This window comes from Corvus brachyrhynchos, unplaced genomic scaffold (genome assembly GCF_000691975.1).
Source record: "Corvus brachyrhynchos isolate BGI_N302 unplaced genomic scaffold, ASM69197v1 scaffold26, whole genome shotgun sequence".
Taxonomy (NCBI): Eukaryota; Metazoa; Chordata; class Aves; order Passeriformes; family Corvidae; genus Corvus; species Corvus brachyrhynchos.
Window position 1 is genome coordinate 2,689,484 of NW_008239324.1, and position 23,020 is coordinate 2,712,503.

At 40.1% G+C, this 23,020-nt stretch overlaps 1 protein-coding gene across 1 annotated transcript in view; it reads right to left on the bottom strand.

Moving 5' to 3' along the window:
• The window catches only part of CDYL2 (chromodomain Y-like 2), a 57,968-nt gene that overhangs the window by 20,128 nt on the left and 14,820 nt on the right, over positions 1–23,020 (bottom strand). The window contains 1 exon segment of the mRNA XM_008638836.2: positions 8,971–9,565. Coding sequence (XP_008637058.1) covers positions 8,971–9,565 — 595 coding nt within the window.

Below are 23,020 nucleotides of genomic sequence, written 5' to 3' on the forward strand. Positions count from 1 at the left end.
GGGAAAGAGAAGAACTATGAGAAAGATGTAATTCCTCCTTAAAAACAAGTGAGAGTAATAGTAAGTCAGTTTCAAAAGACAGTTTATTCTGACTTATACTGTGTATGAACTGCAAACCATTCCTTTGCTGATGGTTACAGTGTTTCTGTAATAGGCAACAGGGGATGATTGGTAACAGTGCTGAGCAGGGGGGTTGAAGGAGCTTTACAAGATTTGTATGCAATAATCCTTTTCTAATTACAGATGTTTCACACCATCGCCATTAAAAATAAAGCAGAGACAGGTTGTTGAGGGACAGAGATTAAAGTCACTGGTTTGTGTTTAAATAGACACCAGCCCACAATGCACCATTTTTAAGAAAGGCCAAGAGAGAGCTGAATGAAAACACCTTTGTTTGTTCTGTTCTTTACTCCTGCCAAAGCTGACCTGTTCCAGCTCCTGGTTTCAAATAGCCAGGAATTTTTAAAGGGCAGATGACATGAATATTAGAACACAGATTTAAATTTTATAGTTTAAGTGCCCACCATTCAATTAGAAATGCTCTGTTGGAATAGAATTGAACAGTGAATTCATGACAGATGACTCTAAACCAAAATCACTTACCCTCATTTTGGATTAGCTATGTTTCAGCTCGATGCTTACGTAGGTAACTGATCTGTCTGACACCTCACAGTTGGCAGTGGCCTGTGGAATTGTTCACAGTGTGTGAAATCCTGTATGTGCACTGCAGTTAGGAGATGGGATGTGAAAATACAGCCAGCACTCAGCAGTGTGTGACTGGGTCTCATGTGGTGTGTGCATGTGGGTACTCACACATCTACACACAGGGATCCACCTTTGCCCAGGAGTCTGTTCAGTCAATCAGAAAACTCTTTTTTGTTGTTGAATTAAGAGATACCATCTAAAGCATTGCCTGGGTTATACTGAACGGAGGATTTACCTGGTGCAATGCAAACATCGGCAAATGCCATTAGATCATCACTTTAAAAAAAGTAATTTGAAACCAGGAGAGTTGGAAATTTGTTTTCTTGACAAAAAGTGTCTACAAGGGTAGAAGTTACCATGTGCCTGAAATTTAAATGTTATGAATAATTTCCTATGGCATGTTTCTTCTTTTTCCTAAGATTTTGCTACTGCGTCTATTTTGACATGTATACTTACAAACAGAAATCAACTTGTGAAATTACTAATGGAACACCAGTGTCATTAGGAATAATGTGCTGAAACAAATTAACTATTTGACTGAGGCAGGCTATTAAATATTGCATTTTTATCTATTCAGTGCTTAACCAGCAATAAGCTACTGAATTGTGGTGATTGCAAACTCCCAAAAAAGTGTGAAGAACTTATAAAATCAGAGGCACAAATGCCCATTGAGTGCAAGGTGTGTCAGACTAACTGTACTGATTATCTACCTAGAGTGGAAGATTATGCCACATCTATTTTAAATACAGATGGTATAGAGAATAGTAGAAGATTAATTCACTCATATAATCCAGCTCAACAAAAAGCCTCACAGTAATTTTTTTGGTTTTATTCTTCTTTATGTATTCAGTTTGTAAATGAATATATGATGTTAAAATCTATAGAGTTTATCACAGTATTTTAAGTATCTAGAAGCCAGCTGAAAGAAATTTAACCAGAGGAAAGATCTAAATTAAATATGAGAGAAACATAAATGAAAAAGTGCCATTTCCAAAAGTGGATCATTAACAGAACAATATATAGTGAATAGCTTGTTGTTTCCGTGTCTCCAGTGCATCCCTGTAATCTTGTTTAATCCGATAAACTGGAGAAAATGATCAGCACACTCCAAAGACAACACTGATGTGGAACCAGGCCAATTCTGCTGCATGGAGGTGGTGGAGCTTCTGAAGGTTTGCTCTGGAGCCACTGGAGCCACTGGGATTGTCCCTGCATGAGGGTCAATAGTCAGCACCTGCTCAATGCACACAAGGGGAGCAGCACCTGAGTATGTCAAGGTGAAAAATAACTCTGACATGCAAAAAGAGACATTCAAAGACTCAAAGCAATTTATACTCCACATGAAACAAATTAAGGATGCCACAAATTAACTAAGGAAGCTTTAGCTACATCTAAGTGTGGTTTACTGTCTTAATAGTAAGTAAGTGTTTGATGCTTAGTCTAAGTACAAAAAGAAAACAGAATGGGAGAAAATACTCTTTCCTTTACTGGGAATTTAATTATTACTTTGTGTTTAATCAGCAGTAGAACTTGTGGAATACCTAAACTAACATTTATATTTTTAAGAAGCTTCAATTTTTTTTTAAGGGGATCTAAGATACTCCCAGGCCACTGCTGCATGCAGTAATCCTTCTCCAAGAATGGCAGTAAAGGACGCTATTTAAGGAGAAAATGTGAGCTTGGTTGCTTTCTGCAGGCCTTTCCCATAGTATCACCCCTAAGTGTTGTATAGAAATACGAGAGGGCTCATCCCTCCTGTTTCCTTCGGTGTTTGCTTGTGGACCTTTTCATGGATTTCTCTAATCCCCTTCTGAGCCTGTTGATACTGTCTGTCTCCACAGCTTCCTGTGGTATAAGTTTGAGAAGTTGGGTAGCCACTACACAGAGAAGAATTTTCTTTCATCTGTGCTTTTATCTGATGTTCCACCAGTTTCAGTGAGTGGTCCCTAGTTCTGCTATCAAGGGATTTCAGGAGCAACAGTTCTGCATTTAGTATAGCTGAGGCCTTGATGATTTTGTAAACTTTGATCATGCTCCCCCCTCAGCCACCCCCTCTCGTAACTGAAGCCTCTTTTATTCCTCTTCATTTTAGCTGCCCACCCCTGCATCTTCTACATTACTCCACCAGTGCCAAAGGGTCTGAGACTGGGGCTCCATTCTACCAAGCATTGCAGAAAACTCATTAGAAAATTGTATTCTAAAATCTGAGGCAGACAAATAGCGGGAAAGGAAAGAGAGGAAAGATGGGACTGACCCTCAGTGCTTTGGGGGACTCGGAGCTCCACAACTCCTTCCACTGCTTCTGCCCACTGGTAGAGGACACCTCAAGCTACTGTTATTTCCAGATACATCTTTTCTGAGTGTTCCAACAGAACCAGTTTAATGGTGCAGTCCCTTTGCCACCACCCCCCACAGCAAACCCAGTACTGGTATGAGCAGCCACACCATGAATTGGCCTGGTGATCTGCTCTGGCTGAAAACTCACCCTGCAAAACTGGTTAATTTTCAAACAGATCAGGTTCACCTTGTAGCCTCGAGTACTAAAACTGGTGCAGAGGGAGGGATGGGAATACCGATTAGGGTGTCATGGGAAGGAGAGCTGGACTGCTGCTTTTGTTAGCAGTATGCATTTATGCTGAATGGAAAGGATGATGGAGCTGAGGCTTTAATTTTTCTAGGTGAACTAAGCCATGCTCCCTCACTCTCCCTGGTAAAGCAGCTTGGCATTCCTCAGTCTTCCCCATAGCCTTTAACTGCCTCTTTTCTGTCTTTCTTGTGGGTAGTGGTTAATACTGTACATACTTAAAAGCTGTGTTCTGTTGATAATTTACTAATAATTTCAGACTTCTCCAACTAAGGGAGCATCTGTAAGATATCTAAAAGCAATGAGTTTTTATCCAAACTGAGAGAGCAAGCATGTTTGCTTGTCTTTTACTGCCAGTATTCTTTCAGAATAAATAAAACAGAATAAGCTAAAAAACCAAGAGGAAGCAGTGACTAAGTCACAGAGAGTATTTAAATCAAGGACACCATGAGACTACAAAGATTTTCATAATGGAGAAAAACAGTGGTTAGTGATACATGACAGGCAGAAGTTCTTCAGCAGATGGTACAGAAATAGAGCGATGTAGAAAAAGGAAAGAGAAAATTAAAAGGGGATGTTTTTTGATTCTGTCAAGAAACTTCACAAAACAATCACTCTCAATTACAGTATCTGGAGAGAAACAGAAATGTAATAACAGAAGACAACAAATATAATCAGAAAGAACAGTATTGTTAGCTTCTGGGAGCATCAATGGATGTTCTTCACAGAGTTTTTCAATATTTTCCAATTTGCAGACCCTTAAATAACTGTCAGTAAAGATGATTCTGTTCTCCTTATGGCAGGACATATAGAAGGTAGAAGACAGTTTTTGGTATTAAAGATCTGTCCTAACTTCCACAAGGTCCCAGGCTTCCAGTGGGGTGCACTGATCATTTTGTGCACACACCTGTAGGTACACACTCATCCTTCTGGGGTAAAGAGCTTCCTGGTGGGATTTTTGTCTAGAGGTTGAAGAAACACTTGTACCCAAGTGGATTTATACACAAAACCAAACAGACTGGTGGCAATTCATTCAAGGAGTCATCAAAAGCTGGTTTTCAAATAGCTGTTATTTGTTTGAACAGAACTGGCATGGACAGACAAACAAAATAACTATTATTTGATTACTTCTAGTTTAAACATTACTATCTATATTGCTTGGTTCAATGCACTGGTGGTTAAACATTATTATAATATGAAACAATACTGGTTCAGGTTGGTGGGTTTTGGAGACCTTCAAGCATAGGCCGACACTGGTAGCAGAGCCGGGCCTACAGCTGGGTTTTCAAATTGCATGGAATTTGTGACTTTTCCAAATCTAGGCTTCATCTCAAGACAAACCTAAAATTTCTATATTTTCTGTGCAGTCTTACACTTAGCTGTGAAATGAGTCTGACATTCATTTGGGTTCCATACAGGCAATCTCAAAGCTGACATAAATGTCTGCTTCCTCAGATTCTGAACAGGGCCGCCCAGGAGCCACAGCTTCTGGGAGCCAAACCAGGTCCTCCAAGCTCCCTCTTTGTTCCACATCTAGTGCCTGCGAGCCCTGCAAGTGCTGATGGGGCATGCCAGACTTTCAACTTCCAGACTCAGTGGCAGACTGCCTGAAACCTCTGGCATAGCTAGCTGCCTCCAAGCTAAACGTGGGAGTCCTGCCAAGCAGACTGCCACACTGCTCCCAGTCCCCAGGGACATAGCCTTAGGACCTTGGCTCAGATTTGGAGAAAGTTTTGAAACCCAAAATGTTTGGAACAAAATTTCTGTTATTCAACAAATCGGACATTTTTCTCTGAAACTTTCTTCATTTGTAATTTGTAAAATTTCAGCCTGGTTTTAGTGTGGCATTGATCCCAATTAGAGTGGGTTTCTGTGATAATAATGGGACACAGGGCAGAATCACACTGGCATCCTCTATGCGAGTGTGAATACTGAGCGAGTTAAGGAAATTGTTGGACTTGGTGAAGAGTAGTGCAAGTTTCTTCCACTTGACATTTCAGACCCCTGTATCAGAAATGTGGCTTCTCTCAAGCTTTCAGGGCAATATTAAGAAAAAACCTAGTAATTTCATTTTGACCCTTCTTCACCAGTTTGTTTTCTCTTACTCTGGCAGTCTCATCTCTCCTCTTTGTAGTTTTCTCCACTCTGCATGTGCTGAGTATCACACAGCAGGACTCGAGGGATTTCTGACCTTGGCAGTGCTGCTGAGTATGGGCTTTTCAGAAAAGAACCAGGCAGAGATTTAAAGATCTCTTACTTTTGCCCACAGAATGCAAGGGGAGCAAAATACAGAACACAAGTGATGGATTTGGAGAATGCAAAAGCCATCATAAAGAACTGTTTGAAAGGAGCTGCAGAGATCAGCTCTTGGGCCAGGAGAGAACACCTGGCTGCTCAGGCAAAGAAGCTTTCCACAGAACTAGAGCTCTCTGACAGGGATTATTTAATCAGGAGCGCTGGAGGCCATTCCTTAGCTCTTGTGGGGACAAAGGAAAGGCTCATTTGACCTTACAGTTTTTTGTGACCCTTTAGCTCTTCATTAAACAAAATATTCTAGAATATGGGAATTGATGCATTTCAAAGATACATTTTGTATCAGAACTTCCCTACAAATAATGTAAAATAAATAATTTTAAAAACTTCATTAGAAACAGTAAAAAAAGACCCCAAAACTTTATACACATCTGTAATTAGATATGTAAGTTGTCTTAAAGAAGCAGGTAACTTTTTAGGCATTCTTACATGAGCTCAAACTCCACAAAATTCAAAAGCCAAAATACACTTTTAAGTGCTTTCACTTTAAATATCATTGACATCATCAGGAGTACTAATGCATTTAAATCTGACCATGTATTTTGCTGGTTTGGGAGTTTTTAATAGTATATTTGATGCCTGGTTTGAAAGATCCCAGTAGCTATCACATATAGCCAGTAAGACTGGGCAAGGTCAGTTCTCCTTCCCAAATCAAGGAGCATTTGCCAGGTTGCCAGTAGGGTGGAAAATGGAAAGCGGGGTGATATAATTTATGTTGACTTCTGAAAAGTTTTTGGCAGGGCAATTCACCAGAAGCTGTTAAGGAAATGAGTACTATCATGGGCTATAGAAAGCAGCTAATAAAAATAAATAATTGGAACAAATGGTTACTTTTCATCATGTCAAGTTGGCTGTCCCAAGGACCTGCAGAAGGATTAGTTTATTTAATGTATGTATTAATGAACTGGGAAGAGAACTATGAGAGGAAAATTTGAAAGCAATACAAAATAAGTAGAGTGAAAACTAGGAAAGATTTTGAAGAGCTTCACTGAATCAAAAGGTGAATTGGCAACCGTAAAGCAGATTAAATGCATAGTGAAAGGGATCATACATAAAGCTGTGTTCTAAATTAACTGGAACAAGGAAGGAAAAGAAACCCAAGAGCAACTGTGGATCAGTCAATGAAAACCTTTATGCAGTGTGTAAGAGCAGAAAAAGTAATTCTCCAAAGTTCTATCGTCACTGTATCAGTAAGCAGTCGGAAATCACTTGGAACAGCTCCTGCCGTTTTTAAAAGGTATTAAAACCACCCCCCCACAGCAATGGCACAAGAGGATACTCAAAACTCTCAGGAACCAGTAAAGTCTTCCATGTGGTAGGAAATCTGAAAAGGGTGGGACTGCCTTCTGAGTGACATGGCATCCTCCACTTCATCCCTTCATAGAGGGATGGGAGGCTATTCAGTGACAGTAAAGGTCAACTCCCCCCCAACAAAATCCCAAAACCTGATCAAATAAAATGTGCATCTTATTGTTAACTCCTGGAAATTACTGTCACAAAACACCATTGAGGCTGTTTCTTATGGATGGTTTATTATCCCCTACCATTTTTGGGGGTTTTGATCTGTTTTGTTTTGTTTGTGCCTGGAGTGGCTGCTGTTCCTGCCCCACCCCCCCTCCTCCCTGGCTCTAGGGCTATCTCGATGAATGGGAGCCCGGCCGGGGCTTCCAGAGGGAGCTGGGGGCAGGGTGAGAGGTGGCCCCTTTCTTTTTGGTGCAGGCTGTTTGACTGTGTCTGGTATCTCTGACCAGGGATCCTGCTGTTTCTGCGCATTTTGCTTTCTTCTTTTTTATTTTTTTTTGACACTGTGACTGAGCTTCTTGGCTTGGCTTCTTTTGCTGCTCTGCTGTCAGGAAGCCCAAAGCCAGTGCGTGCCCGCCAGGACCCAGGAACACCCCTGTTTTCTCACCGGGGGGCTGCCCCCCCACCCTCCACACAGCCCGCCCCTGTGAGAAATCCCAGGGAGCCTCTTCCCTACTGTGTTCAGGAGCCAGGCTGCTGCTGCCCAACACCTGACATACCACTGCCATCGCTTTGGGTTTGTGCTAGACTCTAGCTTTCACCCCCTGCCTGCCAGGAGGTCCTGCTGCTCCAGCTTGCTTCTCCTGAGGTCCCTGCTACAGCTCCTGTTGCTGTCCAGAGGGGGCACCAGGATCGGCTGCCCCTGGGGGCTCGTAAAGAAAGCCTTTTCTCCATCCCATCTGCCAGCTGTGCCATGTGGAGAGAGACGGCCGCACTCACGCCACAGCGCCCCCTGCAGCCGAGGGGGAGTCATCGCACCTGCCCTGCCCGGCCGGGAGCCACCAGCGCCCCTGCCGGCTGCGACCGTAACTGCACCCAAGGGGAAAGGGCCTGACAGCCGAGAAGGCTGGGACTGGGTTTGTGATTGGAAGGGGTAAGGTTCCTCAATTTCAATATCTAGCATTTATTCAATTTTTTTTGTTAAAAAACAGGTTTTTTTTTTCATGTTCACCCCCCGGTATCCATTTCTCTCATTGGCAGTAGAAAAGGGAGTTATTTAAGCGCTTTCTCCGTAGTGGAAATGCTCATTCCAGGGCGTTTTCTCCTGAAATTTGTCTTGAAACCGAGACAGGCTATAAATTTGGTAGGATTAAAAACAAACAAACCAAAAAGATTGGACATATATAGATAATGAGAAGCTATTTAATTTCCATTAAGCTGAATAGTTTTTATAGAGAATATAAACCTTATTCTTTGAGAACTAAGCCAGTGAGTAACTATGAGGATTAGAGAGAAATTTCTCCTATATCTTCTTGTTCACTTCAAGACTGTTTGTACCTTCCTCTAAAGTCTTACGACTTTTGATGTGTCCAGTCACTGTCAGAGACAAGGACCTGGCTGTTCTGAGTGTTCCTGACTATGACAAGCATTGATACTGAGAACTTGAATCTTATTCAGCCATACTTACCAGGGCACTTTAGCAAGAGTGGTATTCTAAAATAATTCTGGTTTCTCTAGACCACTGCGTTTGAGCACACCTAACCGAGTAGTGATTTGTTATGTGGTGATACACAAACCCAGAGCTGCAGCCTTATACATACCTACTGTATGTATAAGTTGTCATTCCTACTCCCTGCCCTATCCTCATTTCCCATAGGGATGTACACTGCAAAGGCACGTGACAGACCCCACACTGCTTCGTGTCATTCTATGGGAAAAGGAAAGAGAGAAGCCAAATGATAAAAAAAGTCTATAATATATGGAGAAAGTGTGGAATTTGTTTGTGTGCTTCTCACCATATCACTTGTGTGACAACAATTTTTCCAAATTTTCCATTTTGGGCCGTACTTGCAGTTGCTGCAATTAACACCCCCCTCCCGCAAAGAGGAGTTGTTTAAATCACATACCAATTCCATTCACAACAGGGGAATCGCTACCGACTTCCAACACACTGGGCAAGTTTTGTTCTCCTTCATGATCATTTAAATCCACGTTTTGCTGCTGTGAGCCATTCCCAAAATGTCTAGAATCTTTCTCATGGCTGCCATCTCCATTCTGCAGACCATTATGTGGCTTTTTCAGTGGCATGATCTGTAAACCGCTGGGAGTAGTTCGGTAAGTAACAGTTTTAGCAGCCCTGTCATTTGCAGATCCTGGCTTTGCTGCATATCCTCGTTTCTGTTTTTGATGAGATGGATTAATTCTCTTCCTTTTGTGTGTTGATCCTTTAGACTTCCCAGATTCAGAAGGTCTATGTGATATTTTCTCAACAGATGACCCTCGGCTTTCCCGCAATAATTTTGGTGCACTGGCCTGTTTCCCATGCCTGGATCGCTTTTCTCTGGTAACATGTAGTCTATTGAACTCATCAATAAATTCCTCACAATGGAGTAGGTGATGTTCAGGTTCCCAGGTGTCTTCATTGCTCCCGTAGCCTTTCCACCTGATAAGATACTCCCATTTGCCCTTCTTGTTCTTCCTTTTGTCTACAATCCTCTCTACCTAAAAGGAAAAACCAAAACTGTATTAGAAAGAATGCCCATGAACAGACCTGGCAGTACAGGAGCGAAATGCAGAGCCCCAGTAGTATTTTGACAGCAAGGCCACTGCCCCTTCTGAAAACATTAAAAGAGATGTAAACACATCCTCAAATCTGATCTGGGCACTTGCACTAGCTCCAATGTGAAGAAACAAGAGAGAGTATGAGATCATCAATAAAAGCACAATTTCTTTGAAAATCTGGTTGCAAAATGAGACTATTACTGTTATATTCCTTAGCTATGTCTTGTTTCAAAGAGCCAAAGAAAGGTTTTTTTGCTGCTTTGTTAGTTACTGATCATTCTCCTGAATCCACACGTATTATGTCCCTATAAGCTTCCCCAGTCCTCTTTGTATCTTGAAACTACCTTGAACAGAGAACTGATGACGACAAATTGCAGTATTTTACAGCAAAGATCTTGTTTGCAGTACTGTACATCCACTTTGCTGTTTCCAACTTATAAAAATTTGTATTTTTAGGAACACAGTATTTGAGTAAATACACAAAATTTTTGAATGCACCAATTAAAAAATAAAAAAGCAAACAAAGGGTATAAAGGCAGGGTTCTTACATGGAAGGAATGAATTTTATCAGCCTGTTCTGGAGAATGCCAGTGTAAGGAACATTTCTACAGCAAAAGCTAAGGGACTGTATTGGGACTGCACCCTGAATGTGAATTAACAGCATCATGATGCTGTGGAACCTGGATGCTGGTCAAGTCTGAGGTAGAGGGAGAATGCAGAGGAAAGTCCAAACACAACTAGTGGACAGCAAGTCGGGGTTAAACTGCACCAAGTGAAATTCAGATCAAGTCATTAGGAAAAATGTTGTAATGGGAAGGTAGGGAGGGTTTTTAGAACAAACAGTTTTTGTTACATATGTCTGCCATGAAAAGTCAATGCTGGAAGATCAGTTATGATAAGGAAACCTTCAAAGACTCTCCCAGGTTTTATTTTTTCATTCTTTAATTTTTATATTTTGTTTTTAATATGTGGTTTATGAAGGATAAAGATGCCACTAATGAAAAAAAAGTCATTATCATTAACCCAAAGCAGTATTGTTAATTTAGAAGAATAAATAAGTGGATAGATCATGTAATAGCTTTCACTGCTCTTCAAAGAAAAATCATCTCATGTGAAGAGCAATAGTGGAATCTGTATGGAGAATTTAACCTTGAAGAAGGGCAATCTCAGCAGTGTAAGTAATTGTTCATTTTAGGTCCCTTGTTAGAGCAAACCAATGGATTAATTCTGTCTGTTTACTGGCTGGAACTGTACATTCATAGAAATCTTGGTGGGTTCCCCAAAGGAGTCTAAATGTAATTAGCAACTAAACATTATACTTCTATCTCAGTTCATTTACATGGGAACTGTGCTAAGGTGTCTCTGAGTTGTAGTGGACACCTTCCTCCATCTCCAGGGCTCCCACTGCAGCATCCCAAACAGCTCTGGTGCTCTGGTTTATCAAATATCTACACAGAACCACCTCAGAGGCAAAGCAAGGCATCCTCTTTACTCTAAATTTAGCACAGTCCCCTTCAGGATTGCTCAGAGAGGCAAAACAATTAACTGAAGCTCAGCCTGGGCAAGTTTGAGATCATTTGTCTGAAAAGAGGGAAAAGGCTTCACAAAATAAATGAACTGGCTTTTTTTTTGTCCTCATGTGGGATGTGTGGCTTTCAGTTGTCAAACTAATAGTATACTTATTATGATCTTGTTGACTTTATAGAGAGCAGCTGTCCAAATTATCCTTGGCTTTAAAATACTTTCATGTTCCTATCACGGACTAGCCAGAAAAACTGTACATTGAACCGTGGAACTCTGTGTGGGCTGCCTGTGGATTTGTTACCTTAATTACTGCAGCTTGCTATACCAAGGAGCAAAACACATATATGTATGTCCTGGGGAAAAAATTAAATTGCTTCTAAACTCGGTAGACCACAGCTATCAGTACTGGAGAGTCTGGGTTACTGCTTTTCTGTCTGTACCAGATAAACAACACATGCATTCCCCTCCCTTTTAATTCAGAACTTTGGACTTGGAACACAAACTCCATGGCAGGTTGGTGCTACTTGGGAGATACTTGTCTTTGTTTTGCGAGATTGCATCAGCTTGGTTCCCCAACTTGCTCACTGGAGGAAGAGCCTCAGAGAAGATGGACAAATACCTCACCTTTTCTTGGATCACATACAAAAACCATCTCTTCACCCTCACCTTTTTTTCACCTTTTTTTAACTACACAGATTTCTTATTTTCACGTTGTTGCTCGATGTGAAGAGGTTTTGTGGAGGGCGTTTTTTAATATGGAAAACACTCAAGTATTTTGGTGATGAGGCAGCCTGCATTTCGATTAAGAGGATAAAAGGAGAAAATATGAGTAGTCTTTGTTCCTGGGAAACAAAATAATGGCAATGGAGAATGTGATTAACCAGTTAAACACATCATGAAGGGAGAATAAAAGTATTTATGAAATTGGGTCAAATTTAATGAATAGTTGCTGAAAAAACATTCAGAAAACAAATATATTTGGGAAAGACTAACCATTTCATTACAGCATTTTCAGAACAAAATTATCAATGTTCAAATTTAACTAACTGAAATAAAGAAGGACTAAATAAACTGAAGACAAAATATTTTGTTTCTGTTTAACCCTCTTTTCAGTTTATTGTTTTGTTGGGCAGAAAATGAAAATAATCTGGTTTAATCCAAAATTAGTTTGTTTTCCTTGATTTTTTTAGTTCAACCATAATACCCACTGGCTTGACTAATGATGCATAAAAAGTCTGAGTAGATATTTTCCTGTCCTCATTACTGCCTCGTTGTTCACTGAATGCATCTGAGGGTAGCATCAAACATACTTGACCTCTCAACATGGTCCCTTTTCTAGTGCAGGGCTTTAAGTTCTTCAGTAATATTTATCCCCTTCAGAGTGCCACTGGGAAGCGCTTCAGTGGAGGCATAAATATCAGGGTTTTAGCCACACCTGCTACTGTCTGTCCCATTTTCCTTCTATCCACAATCCACAGAAACAACAAACATCACTACTTTGTTTTTATAATGATGTGTATTTGTTTTAACAGGTACTATGTAAAATAATACTCTTTCTGTATTTACTTAAGGTTGCACAAATCATATCAGTTCTCTTAATGAGAAATAATTCTGTGACAGCTAGTGATTAATAGAAACAATACTTTAAATCCTCCCCTAGAATAAGCAATACATGGTTCTGAGAGTATGCAGAAAATATCTAGGGCTTCAGTGTCTGATTTTCCATTTTCCCCCTCAGTTCCATCTTTAATCAGAACTGAGTAACATGTTCCCAAAAGTGACCTTGGTAGTTACAGTTTCCAAATCCATGATTTCACTTTATTTGGTTTGGAAAATGAAGGAGTTAAATTTAATAAAAGTGCTATGACTACAAACAAACTTTGTAGCGGTATCACAGTTAAAAGATTGCTAGAAATCGGTACCATCACTTCCCTGGATTCTCTCTCTCTCTGCCCCTGCTGGCTAATTCTGGATGAACTGAGGTTCTGATATGTTACCATATAAATACATTTAAAGAGAACAAATAGAGTGAGAACATGGCATCTGTGCAAATGCATTTGCAACACAATTTTAAGCTTCCAAGTAGCCTTAAACCGAGCTCTATACACAGCCGCACAAACTAGGATGAAAATCATAAATAAAAAGCCTTTAAAAATATATCTGCATTCTAAAGTTCATGTGAAATAAAAAAAATACATCAGTGAATTACAGCACAAATATCTATAGCTTCATAAATTTAAGTGTTGTGCTTACATATGCAGAATACAACAACCCCCTCACTCTTCCTTCAAAGAAAATTCTGGGTCAAAATCATTTAACTGCACAATGTTTTTGTTTGGTTATCAAAAAAATTACATCTAGGCTAAGTTAAAAAAGGGTAATTCCTATGCAATTATTTCTACAGCTGTAACTATAACGTCAAAGCACAGCATACTCATCTCAGTTCACAGCTCTGAAGGGTAGAGATAAAAATCCTTGTGCTCCCAGAAAACACCTTCTGGGAGATGAGTAAACTTCTAGAAAGGTTTGGAAGGTTGCATATCTACTTAGTGATTTCCAAAATAAATACATGTCATTTTCTCTTCTTGCCATGCACATCCATGTAAAAAATTTAAACTGTAATCGGTGGTGTTCAGATGGTCTCTGTTACTGAACTCTTCAGAGCATCAGAGCAACTGCATGACAGACACCCGAAAAACTGCCTTTCATTGCTATGATTACAGGACTTGTACTGGTTTATGTGGGTTTTTTCATTGGAGGTCTTTGTCCCATGCTGTGCCTCAGGGTGTTGGAAGGGTATTTGAAGAAAGTGCCAAGGAAGGAAAGGCAGTAAGATTTCTGAGAGAGATAAAGGCCATCTGATTCTACATGTGTCTCTTTTAAAAATTCGGTATTGCCCTAACCTCCCCCCTTTTTGTTACCTTTGCTTTGAGAAATACTGTATCTCATTAGCGGTAAATCTCGTCTTCTTGTCTTTGTAACTTATTTTTATTTTTCTTGTATTTGATTTCACAAAATCTGGTAATTGGAGAATTTGTTCCAGATGTACAAAATTATGGCAATATATCTTCTGAAGCAGCCAGTATTCATGTTAGGAAAATAACAGTGGAATAGCTGCTGGGACTCTCTTCAGAATCATAGCTGGACATTAGGTCCAGCTATGAAACCCCCTCAGTACTAAATTTGTGTTGTTAGCTGGAAGATCAAAATGAAAGTGAAAGGGCTAGATAGTCTTAAAAATGAAAGGGAAGCCATTCCTCATCTGAATTACTCACAGGCAAAACATCAAATGACATCTTCCCAGGAAAACCAGTGAACAGCCCATTAACATCAAAAGACACTGCTTTTTATTCAGCTCCTTTTTTCTCTTTTTAATTTTCTATTTTCCAAGTTTCTTAGAATTAGAAGAGGTGTTAAACTTTCTAGGGAAATCCTGGAACTTCTACATTTTCACTGGGAAAAGCCTATCAGCCTGGTATTACAACTCCATCAGTTGTATGTGTCCTTCAACACAGACCTAGGAAGACTTAAACAAAACAAATAAATGCTGTAAGATCTCCTGTTGTTCCCTGTCCTGCACCTTTGATCTTCCCCTCCTGAGAGATGAAGCCCCTGCCAAGGCTTCCTGCTATGAGATTCCATGGTTGGGGTTTAGATGGAAAACCATCAGTGGCATTTACAGAAGTGGTGCAGCCATTAGAAGTTACTGCTCAAAGTGGTGTTTTCGCATTCCTAACTTTTCTGGCCCAACATTTTGTCTGCATAAGTACACTTTGTCAGTTACCTTCCCCAAGCAACATTTGTGTAAGGGGCCTTCTGGCAGAGGGAGTTTCCCTTCATTAGCAGTGGAGATCCAATGAAACCCTGGCTGAGGGCCTGAACCAACCACAGCTTCCATGAACACTCATATCTTCAGTGACCTTATGCCAGTTTTCTCAGAAGTCCCACCTTTCTGTGAAATTCAGTCTCTTAGAAACTGAAATTCTGGTCAGGTCTCTCAGTTGTTCCTTTCTGACTCTCCAACCCTGTCCTGGTGCTGCATCTCCAGTCCCACACTGGGGCCCTGGTTCCCCCTTGGTCCCATCTGTCCCTGCTGCTGACTCTACTAACAGGACCTATTTTCATAACCCTGTCCTCTCTTGTTTTGTTTCCAAAAGCTTTTTCCTGGTCAGAACTTAAGAGTGCTCAAATCTGTTATGCTGTTAAATGCTTAAGTCTGTTAAAGCCATTTCCCTCTCCCGCTATACATTTAAGGATGTAATGTACATCACTTTCTTTTCATAGGATTGAAGTGTACGTGTATCAACTATACCTGTGGTGGAAGTGCCACATTCATTGTGGGTTTTGGAGCAAACAGGAGTAAGACTATACACATTAATCTTGCACCGGAGGGAGGGTGTTTTTGTACAAGCTGATAGTGTCCCCTAGAACAGGAAACTTGACAGATGAGACAGGGATCAGGAAAAGACTTTTTGGTCAACCTGTGTAGTCCCTGTCATTGTAGGCAATTATATCATACAAACCCTTTCATATTGGACATGTTCATAATACAGAACGTATTTCTGTCCAGGGTTATTGCTCATAGGTTGCACAGCAAACAGCTGTTCCTTCCTAAATGCATTAATTTTGTTAAAAATGTTTTAGGCTTTCATTTGGAAAGTGAGAGTTTTCAAAGTTGCAAGAAAAGTGCATGAAAAAGTCCTTTATAGCAGCAGGTTACGGTAATCTTGAGAATATTCTTTATATGGAGGAAGAGCAGGAATTTTTCCTTTGCCATCCAAGAGTGCATCCATGTCATAAAAAACTGTTATGCAATGTGGGAGAGACTTCTTTAGATCTCTTCCTCCATAAATGGTTTAAATCCCTTTGACTTACAGACATTAATCATCACCTACAACATACTTGGAAATCCAAAGAACATGAGGGTTTCTGTTTATTTTAAAGCACAGTGACACATTTTATTTATCAAATCCCTGTTTTCTTTTGTACAATAAATCAGTTCATTATTGTATTTCAGTGTTAATAGTTGAAAAGAAAGCAAGAAGCAGGACATTCAAAATTCTTGGTGTCCTTTATGCTAAAAAGTGGTCGGTTCTGAACACAGCCACAACAATGAGTTGCTGGCACAACTCATTTCTGCAAAATTCAATGGGATTTTACAGTTTTCTACCATCCGAGAGTGTGTGTGTGGGAAATGTGTGGTTTATAAGCAAAGAAGGGTTCAGCACAACCTAGTATGGTTCTGATTCTGCCTATACTTCCTTTACAATACTACAAGTCAGCACAGTTAGTCCTTATTAACTTACATGCAAGTAAAATCTAAGTAGGAATCCCTGGGATTTAAACCATGAGCTTTTTGGCTTTTAGTTTAAAAGCAGTTTATAGGAATAGGAGAACAACTTGAAGAGATTTCTAAGCAAAGCAGTGTTTATATGAACAAGTCACAGTTCTCTCAATAGAACTGTCTGGAATTTGTTAAAAATACTCATGTTTCCAAACAGATTTTGAAATGTATAAGTAATAGTTAAAAAATAAAAACATGACTATCACTAAAGGTGCTCTTCAACATTAAAGCAACTCCAGAAATGCAGGAAGCAATAATTAATTAGCATAAAAACTTAACTTGAAATCATTAGAAAAAAAATTAATGCTGTTTTTTTATATTCATTGGCAGATTTTTCTCCTCTACCTTGTTCAGTTATGGCTTTTTTTGGTGCTTTTTTGTACAGTTTACCCAGTATTTTTCTTCACTATATGGGCTTCGTTCAGATTCAGCTCAAGGCCAGGACTTCAGTTCAACACTTCTACATCCATCCCAAAGCTTAGTCAGAAGTGAAGATTTCACATTAAAAAAATACAAAGGTTTAGCTATAATACAGCATAAACAAATATTTGAACTATTTGCTGTACTACCACTCAGTGAGTCATTGCTTTACAAATGCTACTGGTACGACTGTCATAAAACAAACCACATGTTCTTGTGGGATAGGTAGAAAAATATTTTCTTAGACCTTTTACAGCAAAGTGGTAAACTTGAGCACAGGGATGTGAAAGCCTTGGTTTTGGGGAGCCCTTCATCACTAGATGTGTCCATAGGTGCTGAGGATTTGGGATTTCAGATGTTCAGAGAGGCTTTACCAGCTGAGGAGGGAAGCTTGCTGGCTCTGCAAAGGTGATATGGCAAGGAGGAGATGAGGGACAAGAGGGGGCTACAAGGGGACACTGGTCAGTCCAAGTGGCCATTGTATTAAAGGGCTTGAAGTGGATTTTACAGCAATGTCTAAGGCAGGATAAGGCAACAGTTTTGCAGAGATTTTGAAGGATTGAAATGACAGCTTGGTACAAATGAAGGCTCTGGGTTGGAAAACAAGACAAATGGATGAATAGATGTAGTTACTCCAAGATCTGGGATATGAAACAGCCGTTTTTGTGTAAAGAATCTCCCGTGGCAGTATGCGTTTTGTAGCTCTAGCACACAGGGAGATATAACTATTTTTTAAATGATTGTCATGGCTTAGAAATTATATTCTCCAATTTAGTACTCACACTAAAACCACCCTCTGCTCCCCCTCCCCCTCCAACTGGAGGCACAAGAGGCAAAGACCATGGGTTGAGATACAAACAATTTACTGGAAACAGCAATGAGATGAGAAAAATTAATAGTAACAGCAACAAGAGGTATAAGAAAATAAATAATTCACACAGAAGAACTCCCTGTAAATAAACAATACTAGACAGCTCCCTCTGCCACATTTTCTTGACTGGAAGAAGTCCCTTCCTCCTGGAAGAGAGTCCCCTTCCCTGCCCCTAGCAATGATGATGTGAGGTGGCATAGAACAACATCAGGGTCCTGGCCATGCCTCTCCTGGCTACTGCAAAAAATTCATCCTGTCCTGGCCACAACCAGGACAACAATAATACATATCTGACAAAGAAGCAAATCAAAAATAATCCCCAGATGACGGGCCTGAATGTGAAGGAGTACAGTAATCTCTCCCCATCACTAACACAGAAGGGAGAAGAAAATGCAGAACCTTGTCCACATTATATGAGTGACTGGACAGGGATAAGGTGATATGAGAAGGCTAAATCATATATCCCCTTCATACTTTCTATCCAGACTAGAAAAGAGGGCAATTGGTTTGGAACATCCATATAGCAAAAGTAGTAAGTCAAATTTGTGAATAATGCCATGCAGGGATAGATTTTAAAGGGAAGGGGCTAAAAATAGATGACTTTGTACAATACAGAAGGTGGAGGGGTGATCCTTTGAGTGAAAAGCTGAAGTAGCAGTTTGTAAAGTGTACAATAATAAGAGAAGAAAACTCATGAAACACAAAGCTTTCTTTCAGAATTCAGTAGAATCCTTCATTTTCTTGGTTACACAAATGAAGTTAATGTGGTGGCAGAATACAGGAAGGTGCCAAAAAGAAAGGTAGAGCAGAAAAGGGAATAAAGAAACATGCTTTAGGCAACTATAATGGCATGACAGGAGCAAAGAATATTACAACTAAGTATCCAGGATACCAGAGCAACATCACAGAAAAATGGCACAGAAAATTTCAAAAATTATCTGTGAAGGAGTAATTGTCAAAAAGGAAGAAGAATACATCATTATACCCTCAGAAATAGCATTCAGATGAGCAGGGTCAGTAGGCCAAGTTTTGGCCTCAATTATTGCATTGGTTTTCACTGCAGATTTAATTTGTGTTTGAGATTTGAATTCTGCCCAGTGCAAAACCAACTTCCTACTGGTGCTTGGAAGGAACAAACTATCTTATGGACAGCAGTAAAGGCAGTTATGAAAGCTGTCAATGTTCATCAGACAGCTGCATCTTAAATTATCTTAGAGTGCAGCTAATGAGAAACCTGCATTTAAAACATGGGGACAGTGCTTTAAACACAGAGATGCAGGGTGTGAAAGCATATCCATTGATTTAACACAAGTGTGCTTTGGAGCAATTAGCTGGGCTCTGAGGCGGCCGTTTGCTGCCAGGGTGCGTGAAAGGCACTGACACATCTGTGCTTGTCCCAGGGTCTGCAGTGAGTCAGGCTGACCACACCACACTGTGTGGCATGCTCTGGCCACATGCTGCCCTGAAACTCCTCTGGCATTGCAGAGTCCCTGGGAGTTGCCATCACTGATGGTGCTGCCGAGGAGACGACCACAGGTTACCCTCCTGCTGTCCTCAGACCCCACATCTCTTGAAAGCTGCCTTTGGTAACAGATGAGCACCCTTCCTTGATCTCAGCAAGTCCTGTGTCAGCCCTGATAATTCACTCAAGCCAAGGACTTGTTAACTGATGAGTGCTGAGTTCTTTAAAATGATCATGATTCCTGGTGATAAGGTTTCAGCCAAGTGTTGGCAGCACTTCCAGCCATAGGGGGTTGCTATAAACTGGAATCCATTACTCCTTTCAGGAAGGTCCTCAGGAACAACACTGGGGTTTCTCTGGTGGAGAGGTACAGACCTTGCCATCCTGCTCCAAACATGTGCCAGATGACTCCAAGTGTTCCTGTGGAGGCATGTGCACATCTCCATGCTGCAGCTACCTTCTGTCTCTGTTCAGAGATGGTGCAGACCCATCAAGCGTCAGGGTGAGACTGGAACTCCGATGAAGCTGAGGAACCATTTAGAAATGTCTGTGCTCGAAGCAGTATTGAATATGTAAGTAGCGAATATATTACTGAGGAAATTTTCCACGTATTTGTTAGTCAGATTCCTAACTTGGCGGTTGTGTGAATACCTCAGCTGCTCCTGGATGCATTTGCAGCAATGATGTGGCAAAGGGCTTTGTTCCATGTCCCTCCATAGAATAGGGCAATTACAGAATTATATTTTTATAAATGTAGGTTTTTCTGAGATTTATTCCCTACATTTGTCTCACTGGGACTGGGCTAGTGTATGTTCTTTCTGTGGCACTATGCCAGTCACAAACTGGAGCTGGGGAAGGCTGCAGCTGTCTGCTTGTTATTAATTGAGGGTTAGTGCAGAGACCAATGCACATTGGTGCTCCAACACCCAAACTGTTTTCCAGATACTTCATGAATGGAAGCTTAAATTCCCACTTTAGTACAGCAAACATTTAATACTAAGATCCCACTTGCAAATGGTTTATGAGCTTACAAAAGGGAGTTTTAACTTCTAGGACTCTTATGAATTGCACAGCTAATTAATCTGATTCTAATGAGTCAATAATAATCTTCTGCTGTCCTCACTGTCATGCCCAGCACAAACCATGTAAGTGGTCAAATACTGGGACAGATGTCCAGAGAGGCTGTGGAATATCCACCCTTAGAGATACTCAGAACCTGACTGAGCATGACCCTGAGTAACCTAATTAAGTTGGTGCTGCCTTAAGCAAGAAGTTGGATCAGATGATCTCCAAAAGTCCCTTCCAACCTAAATTCCTATGGTTCTATAATACATTTTGCCTAAAATATTTGCTAATAATTTAATAATTCTTCATTTATTCTTTTCCACTTGGAAAAGCATCTCCATTTGGAAAACTGAGTTCTGTGCAATCTGTGAAAGTGTGTATGTGTGAATTGACTCAATTAATCTGGGTTTAGATTCACCAGGCAGCTGGAAGGGAGCTTCACACAAGCAGCTCTGAACTTCCAACTTACTTTGACCTGGTACCATCAGGGTTGTTGGCCTTCAGTCATACAGCAAGAGCCATCTACTCTTTGAGATGTACAAAGGAAAGATGGGTTGGAAAACAAAGGTCAGCTGCTCACAAGGTTAAAAAGATTTTCTTAGTCATTAAGTGGATGTTTTTTAATACTGAGATACATTGTGAAGTCATTCCTCAGTGCCTTTTCAGTGTTTGAATGAACATTCAGTATTCATGGTATAAGCAGAACAAGGAATGTGCTAAGCTGGGGTGTGAACATACAACATGCTCCATGGCAACAGCTGTATATTTGCTTTTCATCCAATATGATGGAATTAAAGACAGGGATAAGAGGGATAAGTTGCCAAACCTTTACCACAAAGGTAAGAGGAAATATGCAAATCAAAATATTTTTGTGTTTCCTGTACCTGTCCTGGAGGTTTGTGCTGAGGTAGTAACAGAGTGTTGTGCAGGACAGGACGCTTAGATGGGGCTTCAAGGTCAGAGTTTGTGTTTCTACTCCTTGTCACCATCTCAACTGTTCTCTTTGTTTTTATGTGCCTCATCCAAAAAGAACACCCACTCTATGAAGTGATTTCAGACCTGGTGTTGAAAATGGGAAAGGTGCACTGAAATAATTTGTATGTAGAGCAATGTACAAAATGAAAATTTTAGTGAAGCAGATCTGTTTTGAAGCCTAGTGAGAAATAAAAAATGGGAAAAAATACCAAGATTAACTTGTGCTGTATATGTGCATTTTGTACTGGTGCCCTTTGCATCTCACATTTGGGAGCAGATTATGCAGTATAATGGCCTGACAAAACCAAAAGGTTCCTGGCATATTTGGGAGGGGTAAGAAATTCACAAGATAAATACATGGGAAAAGGACTACATGTGGATTATACGGCTCTGGAATAACATATGGAATTTCTGATCACACTTCAACCATTGTTTCTCTCCAAAGAAAGTTGTGTACAAAGGCATACATAGAAAGACTATCACAGAAATAAACAATAACACCCACAATGGAGAGGTGCTATATTCTTAGTACTTCAGCAGAAATATTGATAAATACTGGGAAAAGTTTTACTTTTATTATGCTTATCAGCTGTAGTCCAATGAAGGAACATAAACCTCCTCCTTTTGGAATATTTTTAGGGCTAATAACTAATATAAGGTATCTAGAATAACTAAACTTTCCTTCTAGATAATAAGAAAGTATTTTATGTTTTGAAGATTTCAAGATGATGTGCACATGTTTAAATTTTTTATTTTAATTCCAAGGAAACAAGAAACTTTTGTGGTCATGCAAGAAGGATTTATACAAACCAAGTTTGTCTTTAGATAATCAGAGGATTTCCCTAGAGAGTGTGTATTTTCCCAATTACCACTCTGAAATGTTATTTTCATAGTTACGAAGCACCATGTAAACCTATCCTACTACAGGGATACTAATGATCATTGCTATTATTTAGCAGCATTAGAGATGGAGCTTAGAGCAGTGAGCATTTTAATACATAGTGTGCCATAACGTTTGACTTGTTCTTGAAATTAAATGGTCAGAATATGTTAATCACAAAATCTAGTACAGAGTGTCTGTCAGAAAAGTGCTAATGATTGCCTAGTGCCCCAAAGTCAGAGATGTTAGTTTTGCTGTGCAGAAATTCAGTGTTATTCTGGAAAAGACCTTGCCCTTGGCTGCTGAATGTCACATGGACTGTGCAGTACAGGGCAAAGGCAGCACAGGCAGCACCATATGCTCCAGGATCTTTACAGTTCTTGCCTTGCTGATTCCATTAATGCAACAATCATAAATAGTTAGTGCAGGTTTTAAAAGGCAAGTTTGCACCTGTGAATTACTTCTAGAGGTAACCAGAGATATTTTACGACACGAGTAAGGATAAATACTGGTTAGATGACTCTGGGGAAAAATGGATGGAATAGTCTCCAGTTTCTCTCTAAATGGCTGGAAAGAGTCTTCCAAAGGTGGCAGTAAGGGAGGAAAAAGTGTCTGAATCACCTGTACATCTCCTATATTTTGTTGGAAACGTTCCTTACTCAAGTGAGCACTCTGGGATGTTAATAAATTCCTCTGATGGCTATAGAATATCAAAAAATTTTTATTCAAGATAATCAGAATGTCTGAAATCTTTCTACGTTCAGTTTTTTGGTGATGTACTAGCTCATTTTTTATACTCTTCATAATACCATACATATCAAAATGGACAGTCCTGTCCAAGTTAATCAATAAGC